Source organism: Perna viridis, chromosome 2, assembly GCF_037379345.1.
Source record: "Perna viridis isolate PV_CMFRI_1.1 ecotype Kerala chromosome 2, ASM3737934v1, whole genome shotgun sequence".
NCBI classification, from domain to species: domain Eukaryota; kingdom Metazoa; phylum Mollusca; class Bivalvia; order Mytilida; family Mytilidae; genus Perna; species Perna viridis.
Genome location: NC_142446.1, coordinates 50,634,977 through 50,653,224, shown reverse-complemented (window position 1 = coordinate 50,653,224; position 18,248 = coordinate 50,634,977). Strand labels below are relative to the sequence as shown.

Genomic DNA, 18,248 nt, shown 5'->3' with positions numbered 1-18,248 from the left:
TTTGTCAAAAGTAGTACGTTTGTACGTGGCATTACCCGGGGTGTCTCTATCAATGCCAAATTTTTTGATCAGGCAATTGAGGTAATGGGCTTTACAAACAAATACAATGTTGTTTGAAGCTTTGTCCGAAGGGACGATGACATATTTGTCACGCAGTGAGGAAAGGCATTGAAGTGCCTCGTGATCGTTGAATACGAACTTGGGTCGTTTACGCCACTCAGCTCGTAGCTATTTCAAAGTGCTGCCTAGAACTGCAGGCTGTTTCATAATTTGTTTGCATGGAAAAGTTTTATTTTATATGAAAAAAAACTTTCATAAAAATGTGTTGTTTTTTTCTTTTTCCATCGTCTTGCAAAACACTTCGTTTTAACTACTGTGTTCAATCCTTTGAACAACTCAGGGGGTGTTCCCAGAAAAGCAGAGGACGCTTACCATACCGGTGCACCTGGTCCATACTCCCAGTTTTCATTGGAGTCTGAGTTGTTCATTTGCTTTTGTTACTTTGTATATATGATTTTAGTTACTTTATGTTCTTTATTGTGTATGTCTGTTTTCCATGTTTGGTCCTTGCCCCTGGATGATTACATTCTTTTGATTACTGCTATAACATTGGTTCCCTTGATTACTCTCTGACTATAACATACATCAATATAAAATTAAATATAATACACTTCTTCATTTTTTTTCCATGTGTGCTCACTGGGATTGCACTAAGTAACAATCGATCTATTTTATTATCTGATCACTTACGACGAAAACAATAATAACAGCAAATTATGATTAGTCAATAATTCATAGCACGCTGGTATGATAATTTCGCTGAAATACCTTTCATTCCCATTACAGGCGGCTCCGAGGGGAGCAGCATATTTTTTGTGAATGCATGAAAAAAGTTTTTGTGCCCCCTGCCACCCATAGGTGATTCTTTGGATCCGCTATTGTTCATCTTGATGAAACATTATAATTTTGGGAACAATGGTGGCAAAATAGAAAATGCAATGTCATTTAAACAAACGAATGTTGTTAAAAATGGATGCTCTTATCGATCAATGTGACTGATACTATGTGGTTTACTGTTACAGCCCATTAACACAAATGTCAAAATTAGAAAATGTGTCTTTGTTCTTTGCTTCGAGTGTCTCATGTGTGATGCTTACTTTTACAACAGTCGTGTGTCAACACCACTATAACATAAGACAGGTTAAACCTGAAGTGCTCCCGAAAAAAATATAAGTTTATACTCCAATTTAATTAGTCCGTTCGAATCTTGGTTAAACCTACCTAACTTTTCCACCATCTTGCAGATTTTTTGGGGGCCGATATTGCGTAAGATATTTCCACTTTGCAATTTTTGGACTTCTATACCTTTTAACTACCTTCAGGAGTATTATATGAGACAGTTGAAACCTGAAACGCTCAAGAAGAAATACATTGTTCACCACCATCTGATCGAATCTTGTCCGATAAAACTTCGGGCCGAAATGTCCGGCATTCGTCGGGAATTATGAGTAAGAATTGACTTTTTCGTCATACCTATCCTTGAAAAAACTATATTTCATAGGAAGCACATTGTCAAAAGTCCAGCTGTACAGTTGTTTGTATCCCCTAATCTCAACCTACAGAAGTACCTTTAATTTCCAAGAGTTCATTTCAATCGAGTAGGTATCTGGTATTGAACATTCTGAGGCAGAAATAACCTTTTTCTCTAAAAAAATGAATAGCCCAATCGATGAGCAAAGAGCGTGACCAAATTGACCTGGAATTATTCAAATCATTCTTTAAATTGAAAAAAAAAACATATCTTAAGTGATCAAACACAGAAACCTCGACTTCAAGTTAATGACAGTCCTTTGTCGTCAATGTATATTTATAACGCCTGATTCTTAGATGGGGGTATAAACAGTTACGTATCCTTAATAATCATTTGTTTACGCCTATGGTAACTAAAAAAAAATAGCTATTAAAATTTTAAAGGAGCACTTTAAATTCTATTACTACCAAATGAATATGTATGTCTGATGGTATTATGTTAGACATAATGAATTGAAGAATTAGAAAAAAAAGAATTTTGTGGACTTTTGACATGCACGAATTTCTTCCTGCCTGATAATGATAATGAGTATTACTTATTTGAAGTGTTGTTTACGCATTTCTCTTCTTCATAATAGCTATTTAATGGTTCTGATTCATGAAGAAATCCACCAAGCTTAGGATTAATAAACACAAATCTGAATACCAGAGGTGTTGAACTTTTTGACGTAATCCAACCCTTACCTCTAGCAAATGGAAACAACACAATGCACAATGACACACGATATAGCTCAATTCAAAGATATGGCAAGTCAAAGTGGGCAAAAATCAATATTTTGTAATATTAGAAAATTAATTTTTAATATTACATAATAATTTTTAATATCAGAAAATATTTCTTAATATTATAAATTCATTTTGTAATATAAAAAAATTCATTTTCTAATATTACAAATTCCTCATTTAGTAATATTATGAAATATCACAAATTTTGTAATATTACATTTGTAATATTAGAAAATTAATTTGTAATATTAAAAAAATCATTTTTAATATTAGAAAATGCTCATTTTTGTCCACTTTGGCTTGCCATACAAAGAGGTCTAACTACAATATAAAAGTATGGAACATAACAAGCCAACATTTACTCAATAATTAAGTTCAAAGAAGTGTTCAAGTTGCACTCGATTATGGAATTATCATTTTTATCTTGATCTTGATTACCAGTGAAAATCGTGTCAAATCCTGAATTCAACGAAGGAATTAACTGTAGCCATGCAGTACACGTACATCAAAAGGCATGGATTATGAATCATAAGGTATCGGGAGTGCAAGGGCTCAGTCGGTCACAGTACTGATCATTGTCTGGTTTATAAATGTTAGATAGTTTAGGGCAATATAGGGCCTTTAAGTTAACGAATTAAAGTATTCTTATAGAATGGCATAGATATCGAAGATCAAAACCGACCTCGTCTACTTAGGACACATAGTCTTAGCCCTAGCAGCAAAATATCAGTACACCAGCTCTTGTACGGATCAAAACCTTCAGAATCATAATTAAAATTTTCTCGCTTATTTTACTTGGAGGAATAATTACTTAATACTTTTAATTTTCCATTTTAAGCTGATTGAATGAAGTACCAATATTTTGCCTTTGATTTTTTTACCATGACTTCTAGCCCAAACAAAATATAAATCTCATCCACAGTAAACATGATAAACTCGATTATATGTTGTGCACAGTAACTTATTTACCGTTCCGTTAAAAACGGAAAATGTGTTTCAGGAGTCGTTAAAAATTGTTACAGAAAACAACCCCGATTTGTTTTATTGATTGGATTAAGCAAGAGAAGCAGAAGAAAACGTTATAGTTTATAAACCATTCGGTATTTTTCATCTTAACCATAAATGTATCACAGTACGTAGATATGTGTACTGTTGTAAAGGATTATCGTCATGAATTTTGTGACAAGTAAGTTAATATTTTAAACCTCTCTGTCTATTTTTGACAAAGTTGAAAATTTTGAAAAATCTTGAAGTTCTTTGTCATGTCTACCATGGTTGATTGGTTATGTGTAGTTTCATTTTGTCGAAGTGGTAGCATTATGAGCCAACAAATACACGGAGTAAAAATGCACTTTCTCCTTCAAACTTAAAAGTGGTTTAAATCATTTTTCCGCTTGCAAGCTTTAGTGAGTGCATTATACTTAATTCGTTTAAACATATTTTTTTCTTTATAAATATCAAACATATGTACAAAATAGATCAAACAAAATTTGACAAGCAGGATTCAGAAACAAGCACTAAGCTTAAATTTATTAATGTCCGGCATTCGTGAGGAATTATTGATTGTCATTGTCCGAAATGCCTTTGAGTCGAATTGTCCATCACTGGTAAACATTATGGTTCTTATTATTTGCAAAACATCTTAAAAGATTTCTTTTATACAATTTAATTTCGCTTCATTCCGTTTCGATTTGTATCGTTTAATTTTGTTTTTTTTACGATTTGATTCATTTTATCGAATTTCTTCGTTTCGATTCTTTCTTTTATGGATTATTTTCGTTCCGTTTCGCAATTTTTATGACCCGAGAATTATGGGTAATATTGATTACGTAATTTTCGTAAACATCTGGCCATACTGTAGACTATTATGGCCAACCCTATCTTGGAAAAGCTGTGATTCGATTTGTATTTAATTATCGAAACTATCGAATATTTTCCGAGACTGGTATGGCGCTCAATCGTACATATACAAGTATACGCAAGCTGCCATTATCCTGTTTTTCAGCACCTGAAAATGAAGGTACAAACCGATTGATGCTTTTTTCTTGACATAAGTAGACAGAACCAAGTTAATAATACAACCATGTATAAATCTTAATATATGTCTTTCAATCAATATATAATTGATAATATTTCACAGGACAATATTTGACAAATAGATGTTTTGTCAATAGCAAATTAAGCTCTTAAGACAAAAGTGCTGATTTACAAAATAGGTTTTTGATTTGTATGGTATGAAAAGGATATTGATGTACTAATCCCCTCCCAAAAGGAAACTGAATAAAATCCAGTATAGATTTGTCTGATGGTGTGTCATATCAGCAATACAATTTGAATAATGGTTTATGTTTGATTAGATATGTATATTCCATGATATATACTATATATTAAAAAAAAAACAATAAAAAGACAATGTTTCTATCATTGGCAATTAAATCATACGTGTTATGAAATCAAATTTGTTCCACTCATCATTGAACTTCGTGTTTTGTTTGTTTTTGGCCGCAAATCATTTTTCTAGAAAGTATAGATCTTTCAATACTTTTTTCATAGTGCTGATACTTAGTAATTTTTTAAGTGTAAGTATTTGTAAGAATCAGGCCAAATGGGAAAAATCAGAAACATGCATGTCAAAACCCCACTGATCTGACAATGTAATACAACTGAAGGATACTTTCTCTACTTAAAAATGCCATTATTTGATCTCTGAAACACTGGCTTTGCTGAGAATTTTTTCAGTTGAATCTTTGCAAAATTAGGTTTTTAACAGAGTTATCTGCCCTCGAAATTTTCATTTTCAGTGCATTTCAGTGAAATCATAACTCAATACACCAACACGATGTTGCATTTTTTCTTGATTATGATGGTGCAAATAGTCAAATTACTCTATCAAATTGATGTTTTTTTTTCATACCATGATTCACCTACCGCCTCGTTCTTACGAGGGACTGACACTTAAAATATCTCATATTACAAACTGTTTCAGGCTTAGAAAAATTAATTTTATGGCTTTTCCTTTATAAATTTTTGTTACATCTAAAAGAGAAATCTTATTATTAAAACAATAGACTTATACCATTTGAACATGTTTAAATACATAAATAGTTTCATCAAATGTTGGAATAACTGACCCATAAAATAACGAATTTATATCGATAGGACAATTAAGTGTATTTTAAGTTAAAGTACGAAGCTGGTCATACTTAAGACACTGAAAAAGAAAATGATTGGTTGATTCAACATGACCACATGAACAGTTAGGAGAGTCTACAAGATTTCACAGGAACAAATGCTCGTTAAGGGATCTGCTGTTCGTACGAAGCCTTGCATGTAGAATCTGTCCTTGCCTTGTCCCTGTATAATAATATTTAGGACATAAATTTTTATGTGTCTCTAGTTTTCTTTTAAATATGCTTAATGAACCAGACATTCGTGTTTATAATGGCAAACTCTTCCACAGTCGGATAGTCGAAGGCAGAAAGTATTCAGAGTATAAGTTTGTGCGTGTATGAAAATTAACAATGTTATGAAGATGACGCGTGAAATGACTGTGTTGATCACCAACTGGACTAGGAACAAGGTCACTTAAATAACTTGGGGATTCTTTGTTCATAATCTTATACAACAAAGTAAGTCTGTTTGTTCCTTCTGGACGAAAGTGTCATCCAACTCGTATACTGATAAAGTTTTTTTTCTATAATAACGTTAATTTTGTCCCTCCCGTGATGATGCGCATGGCTTCTAGATATTGGGTGTAGTTTTGCCAATTGACGTCACCACATTCAGGGATAGGTCTGGTGCAAGAAAAGTACATTTTTCCAAGACATACATGTATCTGTCAAGGACAAAACGCACCTTTCGCAAAAAAAATTACTCTCATAAAAGCTTTCTGAACAATATATTGAATATGGTCATGCCAAGAACCATTACTTGTAAAATAAATATACTTAATTAATGAATAATAAATAAGTAAGTAGCCACATTTAAAACTTGATTTAACTTTCGAGAGCGGAGAATGTATATTCAGTGAAGACTCTGCTGAAGGAAAATTCAAATGAAATGTCGGGAAAACTCTCGAGAAATTTGTACGACTGTATATCACCTATCCACAGCCGCATGATCACATGAAACAATCATTAGGAGTGGGAGAAACTTTAAAATAAGTTCTTAAACGAGTATCTACTGAAGATCTGGGATTTCTTACACGAGTGTGAGAAATTCCGTCTTTTGGTGAGTGCAGCCGAAGAATTCCTCACACGAGTGGAAAAAAATTCTTTTTTTTTAATTTGAATATATTAACATAAATTGTCAAACAAAGATGTGGACCTGTGTACAAAAAGTTTGATTTTTGTCATTTACCCCGTGAACTTTACTAGACTTCTTTTACTTAGTGCGTTGCAGTAGGGTATTTTACCCATGATGACAGACATAAAAAATAGTGCGAAAACGGAAGAAAATATGGTCTTACACGAGTGAAAATTAAAGATCGGGTTATATTTCAAGAGTGAGAAATTCAACGAGTATAAGTACCTGTTTCTTATTATAAAAAAAAACCATATAATTATTCTGTCGTACGTAGAAAATATCGACGACAACATCTTTGTAGAAAAAAAGGTGCTAGTTAGAATCTTGATTCTCGCTCATAGAAGCTTTCATGTTTCAATACATATATGATGTTTTCTTAATGATTCAGCAGGTCAGACCCAGGACGCCATCGTTCAACAACCTGGAGTTGGTTGTAAACCCAAACCTGGAGAACCTGACTCACAGTATGTCATAGTCCAGCCACAGAACCAACCACGGCCAGGGCATCCTAATTTTGTGCCCATCATAATAAATGGGCAGCACTTTCAATCATTTTCTAGTCAATGCCCTCATTGTGGACAGCGGATACAGACACGTGTTAGCTACAAAATAGGCGGAGCAGTGTATCTCTGGGCCTTCGTTATTGGCATATCTGGGTAAGATAATTGTGTACGCTAACAGTGACGAGCTTAAGCAATAATATATGAAAAAACAATGTTTAAGTTATTGTATCGAAAACATGCGGCCGTTTTAGGCAGGTTTTAAATCAATGTTTGCTTATTGCTGTTATTGCTTATGATAGTAAGTTCAAGTCCGTAGCTAAAATAGAGCGTATGCGTTTCTGTTTTAAATCATGTTTTATGCTACCATGAATGAATTTCTGCATATATCCTCAATCCTGTATAAATAAGTTTATGGTTTATATGAATCGCACTGTCTATTCGCCCGCCAGTCTCTTCACTTAAAAGCGCCCTTCGATGGAGTTTATTGAAAGATTGTGCAGCAAAATCCAAATGTGTCTAAAGCAAGGGCTTTGGAAGGGGCCGCATGATCCAATTCAAGGGTCGACATTTTCCGGTTTTCATACCATTATTTCATGTCCCTATTTCTTTCTGTGTTATGTTCAACTATTTGTACTTCTAAACTTGCAAAGATGGTGATAGAGGCGTTCAATTATGATGGGTATCTTTTACTTCAACTCTCATAAAAATGTTAGTGTATCTTAGGTCAATATCCTCCGCAGATTTATAACCGCTTCCTGTTTCAATACGTTTTACCTATCCTGGTTCCCGGGACTACGTTCCAGGTATTAGCTACTAGCAATACTCTCTCACGAGGTGTAACATACTGAATATTGCGATCGGGAACCAGTCTACGTTTTACCCTGTTAGCTCGATACAGCGAATATACCTTTAGCGCAGGAGATTGGTCTTAGAGCTTTATTTAAGAAATTACGGTAACAAAAGTGAAAATAAACAGTGCAGAAATCAAAATTTAGCCGTATCAGGGACCCTATTATTTTGTTTACAACTTACGATACACGAAAAAAAAAAAAAGAAAATGAAGTGTTTATGCTATTGCTAGTTGAATATATTTAATTATCTCTGCTAAGTGTTCCCTTGATTACTCTTAGCAGAATTAGGATGCAGTGTTGGGACTGTTTCGCGTTATTCCGAACTATTATCCTGTAAATGCAGGCATTTGGTTCTCGAAATTAGTGGTTTTACGCGTTCAGATTCAAATAGATTCGATTGAGGGTTGTTTATTTTGTGAGACTGCTCTCCGTTTTTCATGTGTTACACTTTAAACAGAATTGAAAATGTGAAAATGGTTTTGTATATTATTTTATAAGACTATCTATTATAATTATTTCATTTTCAGAGCTCCTTTTGTCTGCTGCATTCCGTGCTTTATTGATGATTGTAAAGATGCTGCACACGCTTGCCCTTCGTGCAACAGAGAAGTGGCTCTGTATAAGAGACTGGATGCTACAGCCAAGATAAAAATCTCATATGTTGAAACCTTTCAATGAAAACAAACTATCATAACGGATCTTACGGGATGTTTTGAACTAGGAGTTTTTTTTTAGTTTATCGTTTAGCCTGCAGTGTTTTAACTTTTTAGATTGTCTCACCATGTTTATGTAACCGGTTCAAAGTCTGGCTGCTCGGGCGCTAAACCCAAACAATCAATCAATCAATCTTAAATGATTGGATTTTATTTAAGCATGCTTCCAAAGAGGTGGATTCCTCTTATTTGTTTTTCGCGCAGTGAATTTCATGCTAATCATTTTTACTCAACATTTTTGATAGATCTTTAGATTAATAGAATTCAGTAAATTCGTTCTTGTTTTACCTGTCAGAAAAGCGGGGGTCATTGTTGCTCATGGTTATCAGCAGGAAAGTGCATAATCTTCCGGTACAGGGTTAATCTGGTTCCCAGGTCAATATCATAAGCGACCCAATTTGAAAGAAACTTGTGGAACGAAAATATTACCCGGGCTTCCAGGTTAGGTACAGGGTTGGCTTGCAAAAAAAAAAAAGAAAGAAAGAAGCATATTTCGTACGAAAAACCTTGAAAACGCTTCACATATAAAATTCATAATATTTGAATACATTCAAAATATCACGTGCAGAGTATCAAAATAACGGATTTAGTTTGAAGATCCATAACGTAAATTGAAATATTTAAAAAGCACTTGAGACTAATTGTTATATGTCCAGCGACTATTTTTAAAGTAGTCAATATGTTATTCTGTTTTGTAACTATTAATGTTTTTTTATAGAAACATGTGAACATCTGTGTGTTATATTCTTTTCCGTGTTTGTTTATTTTTTCAATGTGTGTTTCTCTGTAACTTATGTAGTTTTAGAGAATAAAGATTTATACATAACTATTGTCAAACCATATTAGCTTTCCAAGCAAATGTGTCAAACAATTATTCAATATTTACGAATCTGACAAAGGATTGCGATTAAGATTCATTTGTGGTCAGTGCACGACTTTTTTTTCCGCACTTCTTTGAAATTTTGCAATGTCTGCAAGACTTCATGTGTAAATCATCATGTAGATACAGATTCAGATTCATATTTTTTTTTATTATAGTATCATCACATACAATGCATATTTAAAATCTACATAGAACAAATAAAACATTAGCATTGTATATACCAATCTAAAAACATTTATGAGAGACTGTTGAAAGACATATTCTATATAGAAACTATATACAACTTTAAAATAGAGTTTATGCAATTAACATTGTGGCCACACCCCAAACGACACTTGTTAAGAAATCTATTTGTGATTTTTGTGTTTGCAATATGATTACCCCCATCCGTGATAAATAAACCACACGCTCCTTCCACTTACTGTTAATCTAACATTGGAGTCTTTTAATTTTATCTCGGCGTCCGTTTTTTATCGATATATGTTAGTTTTATACGGATGTCTTTAATTTCGATAAATTTAAATTTTACTTCGGTGTCTAATAATTTTGTGTTTACGAATCTTTTAATTTTATAAGCAGATTCTGTTAATTTCATTTTTTGTTTGCATTGATGAAAACCCCTTTCGCTGCCTATATGCATATAGAATGCGCCATGTTTTTTGTTCCTTTATGACGTCGCCGTCGTCGTGATTAGCAATCTAGAAAGAATTCTGGGAAATCAGTATGGGTGGCAACACGAACAGCATGTCGCAACGATTTGCGGAAGATGAATTTGTGGTCTAACATGATGAAAAGTGTAGCGATATTATTGTTGCTTCTAGTACAGGTTGCTGTGGTCAGCTCGAATGATTTCAGGTATGCATAACAAACTAAAGAATGGTCAGCTGCAGTAAGCTTCCATATCAGAGGCTATTATATCTAAATATTTTTTTCATTCTTTAAAAAGCAAATGGCTAGGCAATACACGCAACTAAATTTTTTACAACGTGAAAGAAAGTTTTCATTCTCTTGTGTCAATTAAATTCAAATGAAATGATAAAAAATTAGTTAGTCATCGACCATGAAGTGTCGGTGACTTATTGTTTTTACCCCGTTTATTATTATTATTATTATTATTATTACTATCCGTCATCGTATGGCCGACTCTTATGAAACTTTGCACACATATCCGATACCATCTGGAGTTGTACCTAAGATTTTCAAAACTACGATTTTTTTTAAATGACTGTCAAATAAAGAAAACAGCTCAAAATGTAGGACATTGGAATATCTCAGAAACCTAGGTGTATAGAAACTTGCAATTTGGTACAGTAGTACATCTTGATATGCCAAACAAGATTATTCTGAAAATCGGAACGGTATGTTGTCATTTTTCAAAATGCTCCGATTTGGATGAAATATGGTATCTAGGGTGAAAATGACATGCTGAGTTTAAATTTTAATATTTCAAGATGATTCAAAAGTTGCCGTTACCATGGCAACAAATTTTGCCAAAATTTTAAAATGCTAAATTTCGGATGAAATTTATTTTTTAGGGGAAAATGACATGCTGCATCTAAATTTTGTGATTTCAAGACCATGCCAAGGTGACTTATTTTCCAAACAAAACTTCAATATGCTCCGGTATAGTTAAGTTTATAGGGTGAAAATAATATGCGTAATCAATTTTTTTTTAGGTTTTGAGGCAATAGTGTGTATAGGAGGTGACGTAAAACGTAAACTTTGATTAAAGTTGCCTTTTCGTTTTTTAGCATAGAAGTAAAGAGTACAATATCCTCAAACCGAAATGGAAGCGGATTTAATTTTGAGGTAAGCCAGTAACAATAGTTTATAAACTGTCAGCAACTGTAACTCAATAAGTTAAATCAGTAACTGTAACTCTATAAGTTAAATCAGTGACTGTAACTCAAGTCATGTTATGTCAGGAACTTTTACAAAATAAGTGAAGTCAGTAACCGAATCTTAGTAAGTTAAGTCAGTAACTGTAACTAAATACATGTAAGTTAAGTAAGTAATTGTAACTAAGTGCGTTAAATCAGTAACTGTAACTCAATAAATTAAGTCATCCATAGTAAGTAAATAACTTCAGTCAGTAACTGTTAAGATAAGTTAAGTCAGTAACCGACGCCCAGTAAGTTAAGTCAGAAACTGTAACTAAATACATGTAATTTGAATAAGTTATGTCAGTAATTGTTACTCAATCAGTTAAGTAAAAGACTTCAACTAAATAAGTTAACTAAGTAACTGTAATCAAATTACATCAGTCAGTAACTGTAACATAATAAATTTAGACAGCAACTGTAACTGAATAAGTGATGTCAGTAACTGTAACTAAATAAGTTAATTCAGTAACTTCAACAAGATGAGTTAACTAAGTAACTGTAATCAAATTAGTTCAGTCAGTAACAGTGACTAAATAAGTTAAGTCAGTAACTGTAACTTAATAGGTTAAGCCAGTAATTGTAGTTAAATAACCTCAGTCATTAATTGTAACTGAAAGAGTCAAGTAACTTTAATTGAATAAGTTGTCAGTAACTGTAACTAAGTACTTATAAGTTAAGTCAATAAGGGATACTTAATCAGTAAAGTCGGAAACTTCAACTAAATAAGTTAAAGAAGTTACTGTAATTATGTTAGGTTATGTCAGTAACTATGACTAAATAACCTCAGTCATTAACTGTAACTCAAAGAGTAAAGTCAGGAACTTTAATTGAATAAGTTGCCAGTAACGGTAACTAAATACATGTAAGTTAAGTCAGTAAGGGATACTCAATCACTAGTCAGAAACTTCAATCAAATAAGTCAACGTAAATAAATAAGTTACTGTAATTCAATAAGTTATGTCAGTGACTGTAACTGAAAAGTGAAAAGTCAGTAACTGTAACAGAATAAATTAAGCCACAGTAACTGTAACTGAATAAGTTAAGTCAGTAACTGTAACTGATAAATTTAAGTCAATGACTGTAATTGATAAAGTAAGCTAATGTTCGTGTACATTAATACATTTTTTTGTGGAAAATTATAGATCAAAATGATTATTTTTGTGGAGTTATGCAATTATTTCACATGAAAGTTACTGGACATTTCCTTCAGTCAGTCTTGAATTTTAAGGCAGTTTAATTTGTTCGGTTTTTTTTCAGCTAAATATTCTTGATATCATCTTGGTCTTCTTGTGCTTCACTGTCGCCTACATACTTCATAAGAATCAAACACTGAACACAGCATACCGGAAACGTAAGTTCATATCAATGATTTTTTTTACTATCAATTATCCATCGATTGGTCAATCGATCATTCAATCAATTAGTTAGTCAAGTTAATCAATCAGTCAAAAAATGGATCAATCGACCGATCAATAAGTCAGTTACTTTATCTGAGAAAATATTCCGTACATTGATAACAGGCAACCATTTGGTTTTGTATGGATGGGGACTAGGATAAAACTCGTTAGAGATCACAAAATCTTGTTTTCTAAATATAACTGTTGTTTTGAAATTAACTGCAATGTTTCCAATGAAACAAATTACCAAGAAAGTTCTAGAATGTTTTGATACAGAAAAAAACCGGTTCTCTCACCAGAACATTGCATTGGAAAAAAATTACTCTGTGCCACCAATATCATAGGATCTACCTCGTTTATGCGCGGACTGTCTCTTAATAATACACTCCCATAACATTAAATGTAAACATGTACATGAAGGCAGGGACAGGTATTCAATTGTTGCGAATCTTGACTACATACATGTATTTATTAATGCACCCGGTATCTTTCTTTTTACTAATCACTATAGGTCTAATGGAAATAAAGATCAAATGTGTACGGGAACAAATGGAAATTGGAAAAGTGATCCCATATATGGAAGGTATGTGCAAAGTCGTACTGACTATGAAATAAAACCTTATCAACGGTAAGTACAAAACATTATAGAAATGGTTGAAAATTACAGTAGCGAAATAAGCATCAAGTTGGAAATATCATTTGACGAAGAGTTAAAAAATGCATTTATTCTGTTAAGGCTGAAGAGAATCAATAAATTCAAAACGAGGACTAGATTTAAGATAGGTTGGGGTAATGCTGACCAACAGAATGTCTACAGAGCAAACTTTACTTAGATAATTCTTTTCAAACGAAAAATGATATTAATTATAAATCCTCTTGTAAAATAATGTCGCTCAAAAGTACTTTGCAATATACATTCAGGTTGCCGAAGCAGGAACACAAACACCGATATATCCCTAAGGAAAATCAAAACAGGAACTGAGTCCCTGATAAAGGATGTCAAGCTGAAACTAGCTGAGTTAGAGCAAATGCAGAACAATTTTGAAAGTCTGAAAATTTCATTTACCCGAGATCGTCAAAGTTATCCTACTTCAGAAGCCCTGGTAATGAAACAACTGGAATTGGCCAAAGTCAATGCAGAAATGGCAGAACTGAGAAATTACATTGGTAAAGCAATTTTTATACCCCCACTGTACCCACGGTACACGTATATTAGTGATCATGATCTCCGTCCACAAATGTTTCGTTACAGTTTTCTCTGGAACCTGTTCATCACAGCCACGTGATATTTTGACACTTTTGGTATGTTTACTGCGCTTGGGAGCATGAGTTTCCTTTAGTGAGATTTGCTTAGTTTTTTTTTCAAAACTAAGAAAAGAATGAAAATCCCGTTTAAATATTCTGAAAAAGCAAAAGAAACCGTTTTACTCAAATCGTATCTCAAATCAAATTATCATAAACATTCTTTATTAATAGTGCCAGCTTAGCGGAAGTTGTCTCCTTCCATGTTTAACTACAACATACATCAAGGGTAACAACTCTGATAAACTCTGACTACACCGTTTCTGACCCCTAACTCAGGTTAAATGGTTTCAACTCCGGATTCATGTTTTTTTTTCTAAAGCCGGTTTTGGTCAATTCACGGTCATTTTCTGAGAAAAAAAGTGGGTAGCATTAGTAAATCACTCTGATATGAATGGTAGTTTAGCAATCTATTTAGCAATACGAGCATTTAATTCAGAGCTAAAATGATCAACCTTTTATGTATAATTGTCTACAAAGGTACGGGCATGTATCCTTTTCTCAATCATTTACGTAAAGCAAATGTAAACAAACCGAATTTTCTGTCATTTTTTTTGCTCTTTCATCTCAAAACGGTCTTTCGGGAACCTCAAATGCATATCAGGTACTCCTTTTGCCATTATTTAGTTTGGGGAGTTCTCAAATTATTCAAACACTATTTCATATTTGCAAAATAACGGGATTTTAATTCAAGGCCGGATTTGACGGTTTTACTTTCTTGCAACGACGGTCGCAACGGTATCATTTTGATACCAAAATTCGGTATGATGTGCCTTTTTTAATAAAGATTTACAAGCACCCGGGTACGAGCAACGCTCTCACGAGAAAATTGTTAAAAAATGAGGTTTCGGTGATCATTCGTGATTTTTTTTGTAACTTATTATTTTTGTATCAAAAATGTTGTGGTTAAATGTTTTACTATAATACATATACAACTGTTCAAATTTCCGATCTAAAATAAAGAATTCTCAGAAGCTCTCGGCCTGACCATGGTTCTTTGGAAATCCCATGATGTGCTTAGTTGAGCAAGGGACCCATAACTTTAATTCGGGGGGGGGTGCTCTTAGTCTTTTGTAAAAGTAATATTGTGTCGTTTAACTTATGTACTGTTTATCTAAATAATAAGTGGAATTAAAATCATTTTCTTTCAGGTCAATAAAGAAAAAAACTATTCTGTTGTTGTATGCATCAAAATAAAGGGAGTGAAGAATTGTTCACAGTTTATATATAAAAAGAATATATGTTTAAAGAGCTAGACTGAAACTATCGAACAATTGAAAAATAATTATTACATGTATTTTTTTAATTATTCATTTTTTTAAATAAAATACATTTTGGTACTAACTTACAACAAATGACAACATATCATTATAATTGTATTTATTTACTGTTTTCAGATGTAGAGCTAAACAATATCCGAGGAGAAATTGATAGAGCCAGAAAATGTTTTGACAGTGTTTACGCATATATACCATAAGGTAAATAGCCAATTGAACATGATGGCATTATTCAAGTAACATTATATTGTCTATAAAGCAAACCCATATATGACGAATAGTCTTTAATTCGCGATAATTTTCAAAGGCAGATGTAAACATTTCTAAAATTTACTGATAATCGTTGGTTCATAACCCCTAACCCCTACCCTGAAATAATGACCTATCTCGAACCACCTTTTCTTTTAAAGTATTACATGTATATGTAAAACGTATCAATTTGACTCATATCTGAAATTCAATGCTGTATTTTTCTATATAATTTTAAGAATTGCAATTTTCTTTATTTTCAGATTGCTGAGAGGTGAGAAAGTTCTTACGCGCTTATATGGAGAAAGAAGCAAGTCGATGCATCTTCAAAAATCACACGACTTAAATTTTAGTGTGTCATTTGGGAATAAATTAATTTCGCATTTAGAGAGTTTTGTTGTTATTCAATGATCCTTTATGCTTAGGAATTTCAGTGATATAATTTGATGTTTTAAAACTGTCTCTGAGCAAAACAATCTGCTGTACACGGAAGTTTATGTTTAGCTAATTAAAGTACAAACTTTATATCTGTCGACCGAAACAGTGTCTAGAAAACAAAGAAACGTTCAAAATGCTAAGAAGGGCAAGCAAAATAAACCACAGAATATAAACAAAATCATTCTCGGAGAAGAGAAAACCAGCAATATGCGGGTATTGCAAAACAAAAGAGTTCGAATAACAAACAAGAGGCTCCCAGGAGCGTGAATCGCTCGTCTTGTTACATTTTGTCTTTCAAGGGCAATACATTTAAGAAGGAGTTGTCCGACAATATTTACTCATATAGATTTTGGTAGGACTTATTATAAGGATCATTTCAGCAATTGAAAGTTTCTTTCTATCTTTTATATTTTTTTCAAGATATTGGCTGTAAACTGTCAAAAAAAACAACTCATTTTTCATCTTTCAAGGGCAATAACTCATACAAGGATTCGTCTGACAACTTTGATCCCCGGAGTCTTTTGTAGGCTTTATAAAATGAGGATCATTTAAGCAAGTGAAAGAATTTGGCTAAACCTAACGGTTTTGGAGATGTATGCGAAACTACTGTCTGTCTCTATTTTCTATTTTTAGTAACGGCTGCCATGTATTTCAACGGACCAAAAATCCCCACATCAATTCTATGCAGGATACCCCCCAAGGAACATTCATACCAAGTGTTTGGTCAAATAGTGTCAGAGGAAATGTTTTGAAAAATTGTTAACGACGACGACGGACGCCAAGTGATGGCAATAGTTCACATGGGCTACGGCCAGGTGAGCTAAAAATGGATCGTATAAGAGAACAAAAATGCAGATCAAACATAAAAACTCCAAAATAAAAATCAATTCCAATAATATTAAAATATTGCAAATTTCGTAATGGAATAACCTGATCGGCAGCATTAGAACCAAATACAAAGGGAAGGCCGAGATCCAACAATGACATTACCTACGTGTTAAACAACACCGTATTGTCTTACCTACGTGTTTACCAACACCGTAATGTCGTTACTTACTTGATTATCTTCACCGTAACGTCGTTACCTACCTGTTTATCTACACCGTACTGCCGTTTCCTACTTGTATATCAACACCGTAATATCGTTACCTACATGTTAATCAACACCGTAATACCGTTACCTATTTGTTTATCAACACCGTAATGCCATTTCCTATATGCAGGATATGACATTCACCCGTTACAATTTAACTTAAAGCCATTTCTTAAGTCGGAAGAGTAACAAGAAGAAAAGAAAAATGTATACAATGTAGTCCATTGGCTGGGAAGGTTCAAGGTGCAAACCCCCACTTATCAACTTCATGATGATTTTCAGCTACCTTTATACTCCAAATTTGTCGCAAAAGAATATCCTTGGATACCTTTTCAGTACTAGCTAATAGTTGTACCCAAATGGGTCAATAAGTCGAGATTTTTGTGATTCATTTATTCAAGTATCTAAGTCATCCTATTAGTAAGATATCACAAACGAAGAAACTAAATATTATTTATATTGGTTAGACCAATGTCTCAGCCTTCTAAGGTATCAAAAAGGTGTACTTACTGGTACGGTTTTTAAAGTAAATACAAGATATGCACCTACAAAATCGATAATAGCTTTTTTTCCTGACGTATTTACTTCCAGAGTACTTATGCTTCTCTAAAAAGTGACATATTTGGTATTTTCTATTTAGTAGCTTCACAACTGATATGAAGACTTGATGCGATTTTTCATTTGGAATTGCTGAAAGCGTTTCCATAAAAAGTCCCATCAATTTGGATCTTTAAGTTATTGCACGTCAAAAATGTCTAAGACTTGTATCATTCGATAGATATTTCAATTTTCTACACCAGGAAACAAAGTAACACTTATTGTCTTATCAGATTTTTTCAAGAAAATCACAAACATCAGCCCTACCTATAAAACAGGTCTCAGTATGAAACAAAATGCTTATTGGCAGAAAACTGACACTGTCAAATTCACGGGATTATTGAAAAACAATTGTTAATTATTTATCTATATAAGCGATGATCAATTTGGTACCCTTTTTTCATTCAAATGGAAAACCGCAGAAGTGATAGAAATTATTAG

General features: G+C 33.1%; 2 protein-coding genes across 4 annotated transcripts; both read left to right on the top strand.

Moving 5' to 3' along the window:
- Window positions 1–3,263: 3,263 nt before the first annotated feature.
- On the top strand, window positions 3,264–9,514 carry LOC148625644 (cell death-inducing p53-target protein 1-like). Of its 2 annotated transcripts, none has more exons than XM_088569294.1 (3): window positions 3,264–3,502; window positions 7,013–7,277; window positions 8,503–9,514. In XM_088569294.1, the coding sequence occupies exons 1-3, from the start codon at window positions 3,487–3,489 to the stop codon at window positions 8,651–8,653; spliced, it is 432 nt and encodes a 143-aa protein (XP_088425420.1). In that variant the 5' UTR covers window positions 3,264–3,486; the 3' UTR covers window positions 8,654–9,514. The 2 variants fall into 2 exon arrangements, with proteins under 2 accessions (XP_088425420.1, XP_088425418.1); XM_088569292.1 differs by having other exon boundaries at window positions 7,010–7,277.
- A 775-nt stretch (window positions 9,515–10,289) lies between these two features.
- LOC148625643 (uncharacterized) lies at window positions 10,290–16,066 on the top strand. 2 transcript variants are annotated; one of them, XM_088569290.1, is made up of 7 exons: window positions 10,290–10,426; window positions 11,323–11,380; window positions 12,712–12,805; window positions 13,363–13,434; window positions 13,773–14,018; window positions 15,551–15,631; window positions 15,943–16,066. In XM_088569290.1, the coding sequence occupies exons 1-6, from the start codon at window positions 10,338–10,340 to the stop codon at window positions 15,628–15,630; spliced, it is 639 nt and encodes a 212-aa protein (XP_088425416.1). In that variant the 5' UTR covers window positions 10,290–10,337; the 3' UTR covers window position 15,631; window positions 15,943–16,066. The 2 variants fall into 2 exon arrangements, with proteins under 2 accessions (XP_088425416.1, XP_088425415.1); XM_088569289.1 differs by lacking the exons at window positions 15,551–15,631; window positions 15,943–16,066 and having other exon boundaries at window positions 13,773–14,879.
- Window positions 16,067–18,248: the final 2,182 nt, after the last annotated feature.

What these genes read in the sequence shown, in the direction of transcription:
- LOC148625644 (XM_088569292.1), top strand. An exon ending in TTCGTTATTGGCATATCTGG is followed by an intron (nt 7,278 to 8,502) that starts GTAAGATAATTG and finishes TTTCATTTTCAG; the next exon opens with AGCTCCTTTTGTCTGCTGCA.
- LOC148625643 (XM_088569289.1), top strand. Translation starts at nt 10,338, where the DNA reads ATGAATTTGTGGTCTAACATGATGAAAAGTGTAGCGATATTATTGTTG. An exon ending in GTCAGCTCGAATGATTTCAG is followed by an intron (nt 10,427 to 11,322) that starts GTATGCATAACA and finishes TTCGTTTTTTAG; the next exon opens with CATAGAAGTAAAGAGTACAA. An exon ending in GAAGCGGATTTAATTTTGAG is followed by an intron (nt 11,381 to 12,711) that starts GTAAGCCAGTAA and finishes GTTTTTTTTCAG; the next exon opens with CTAAATATTCTTGATATCAT.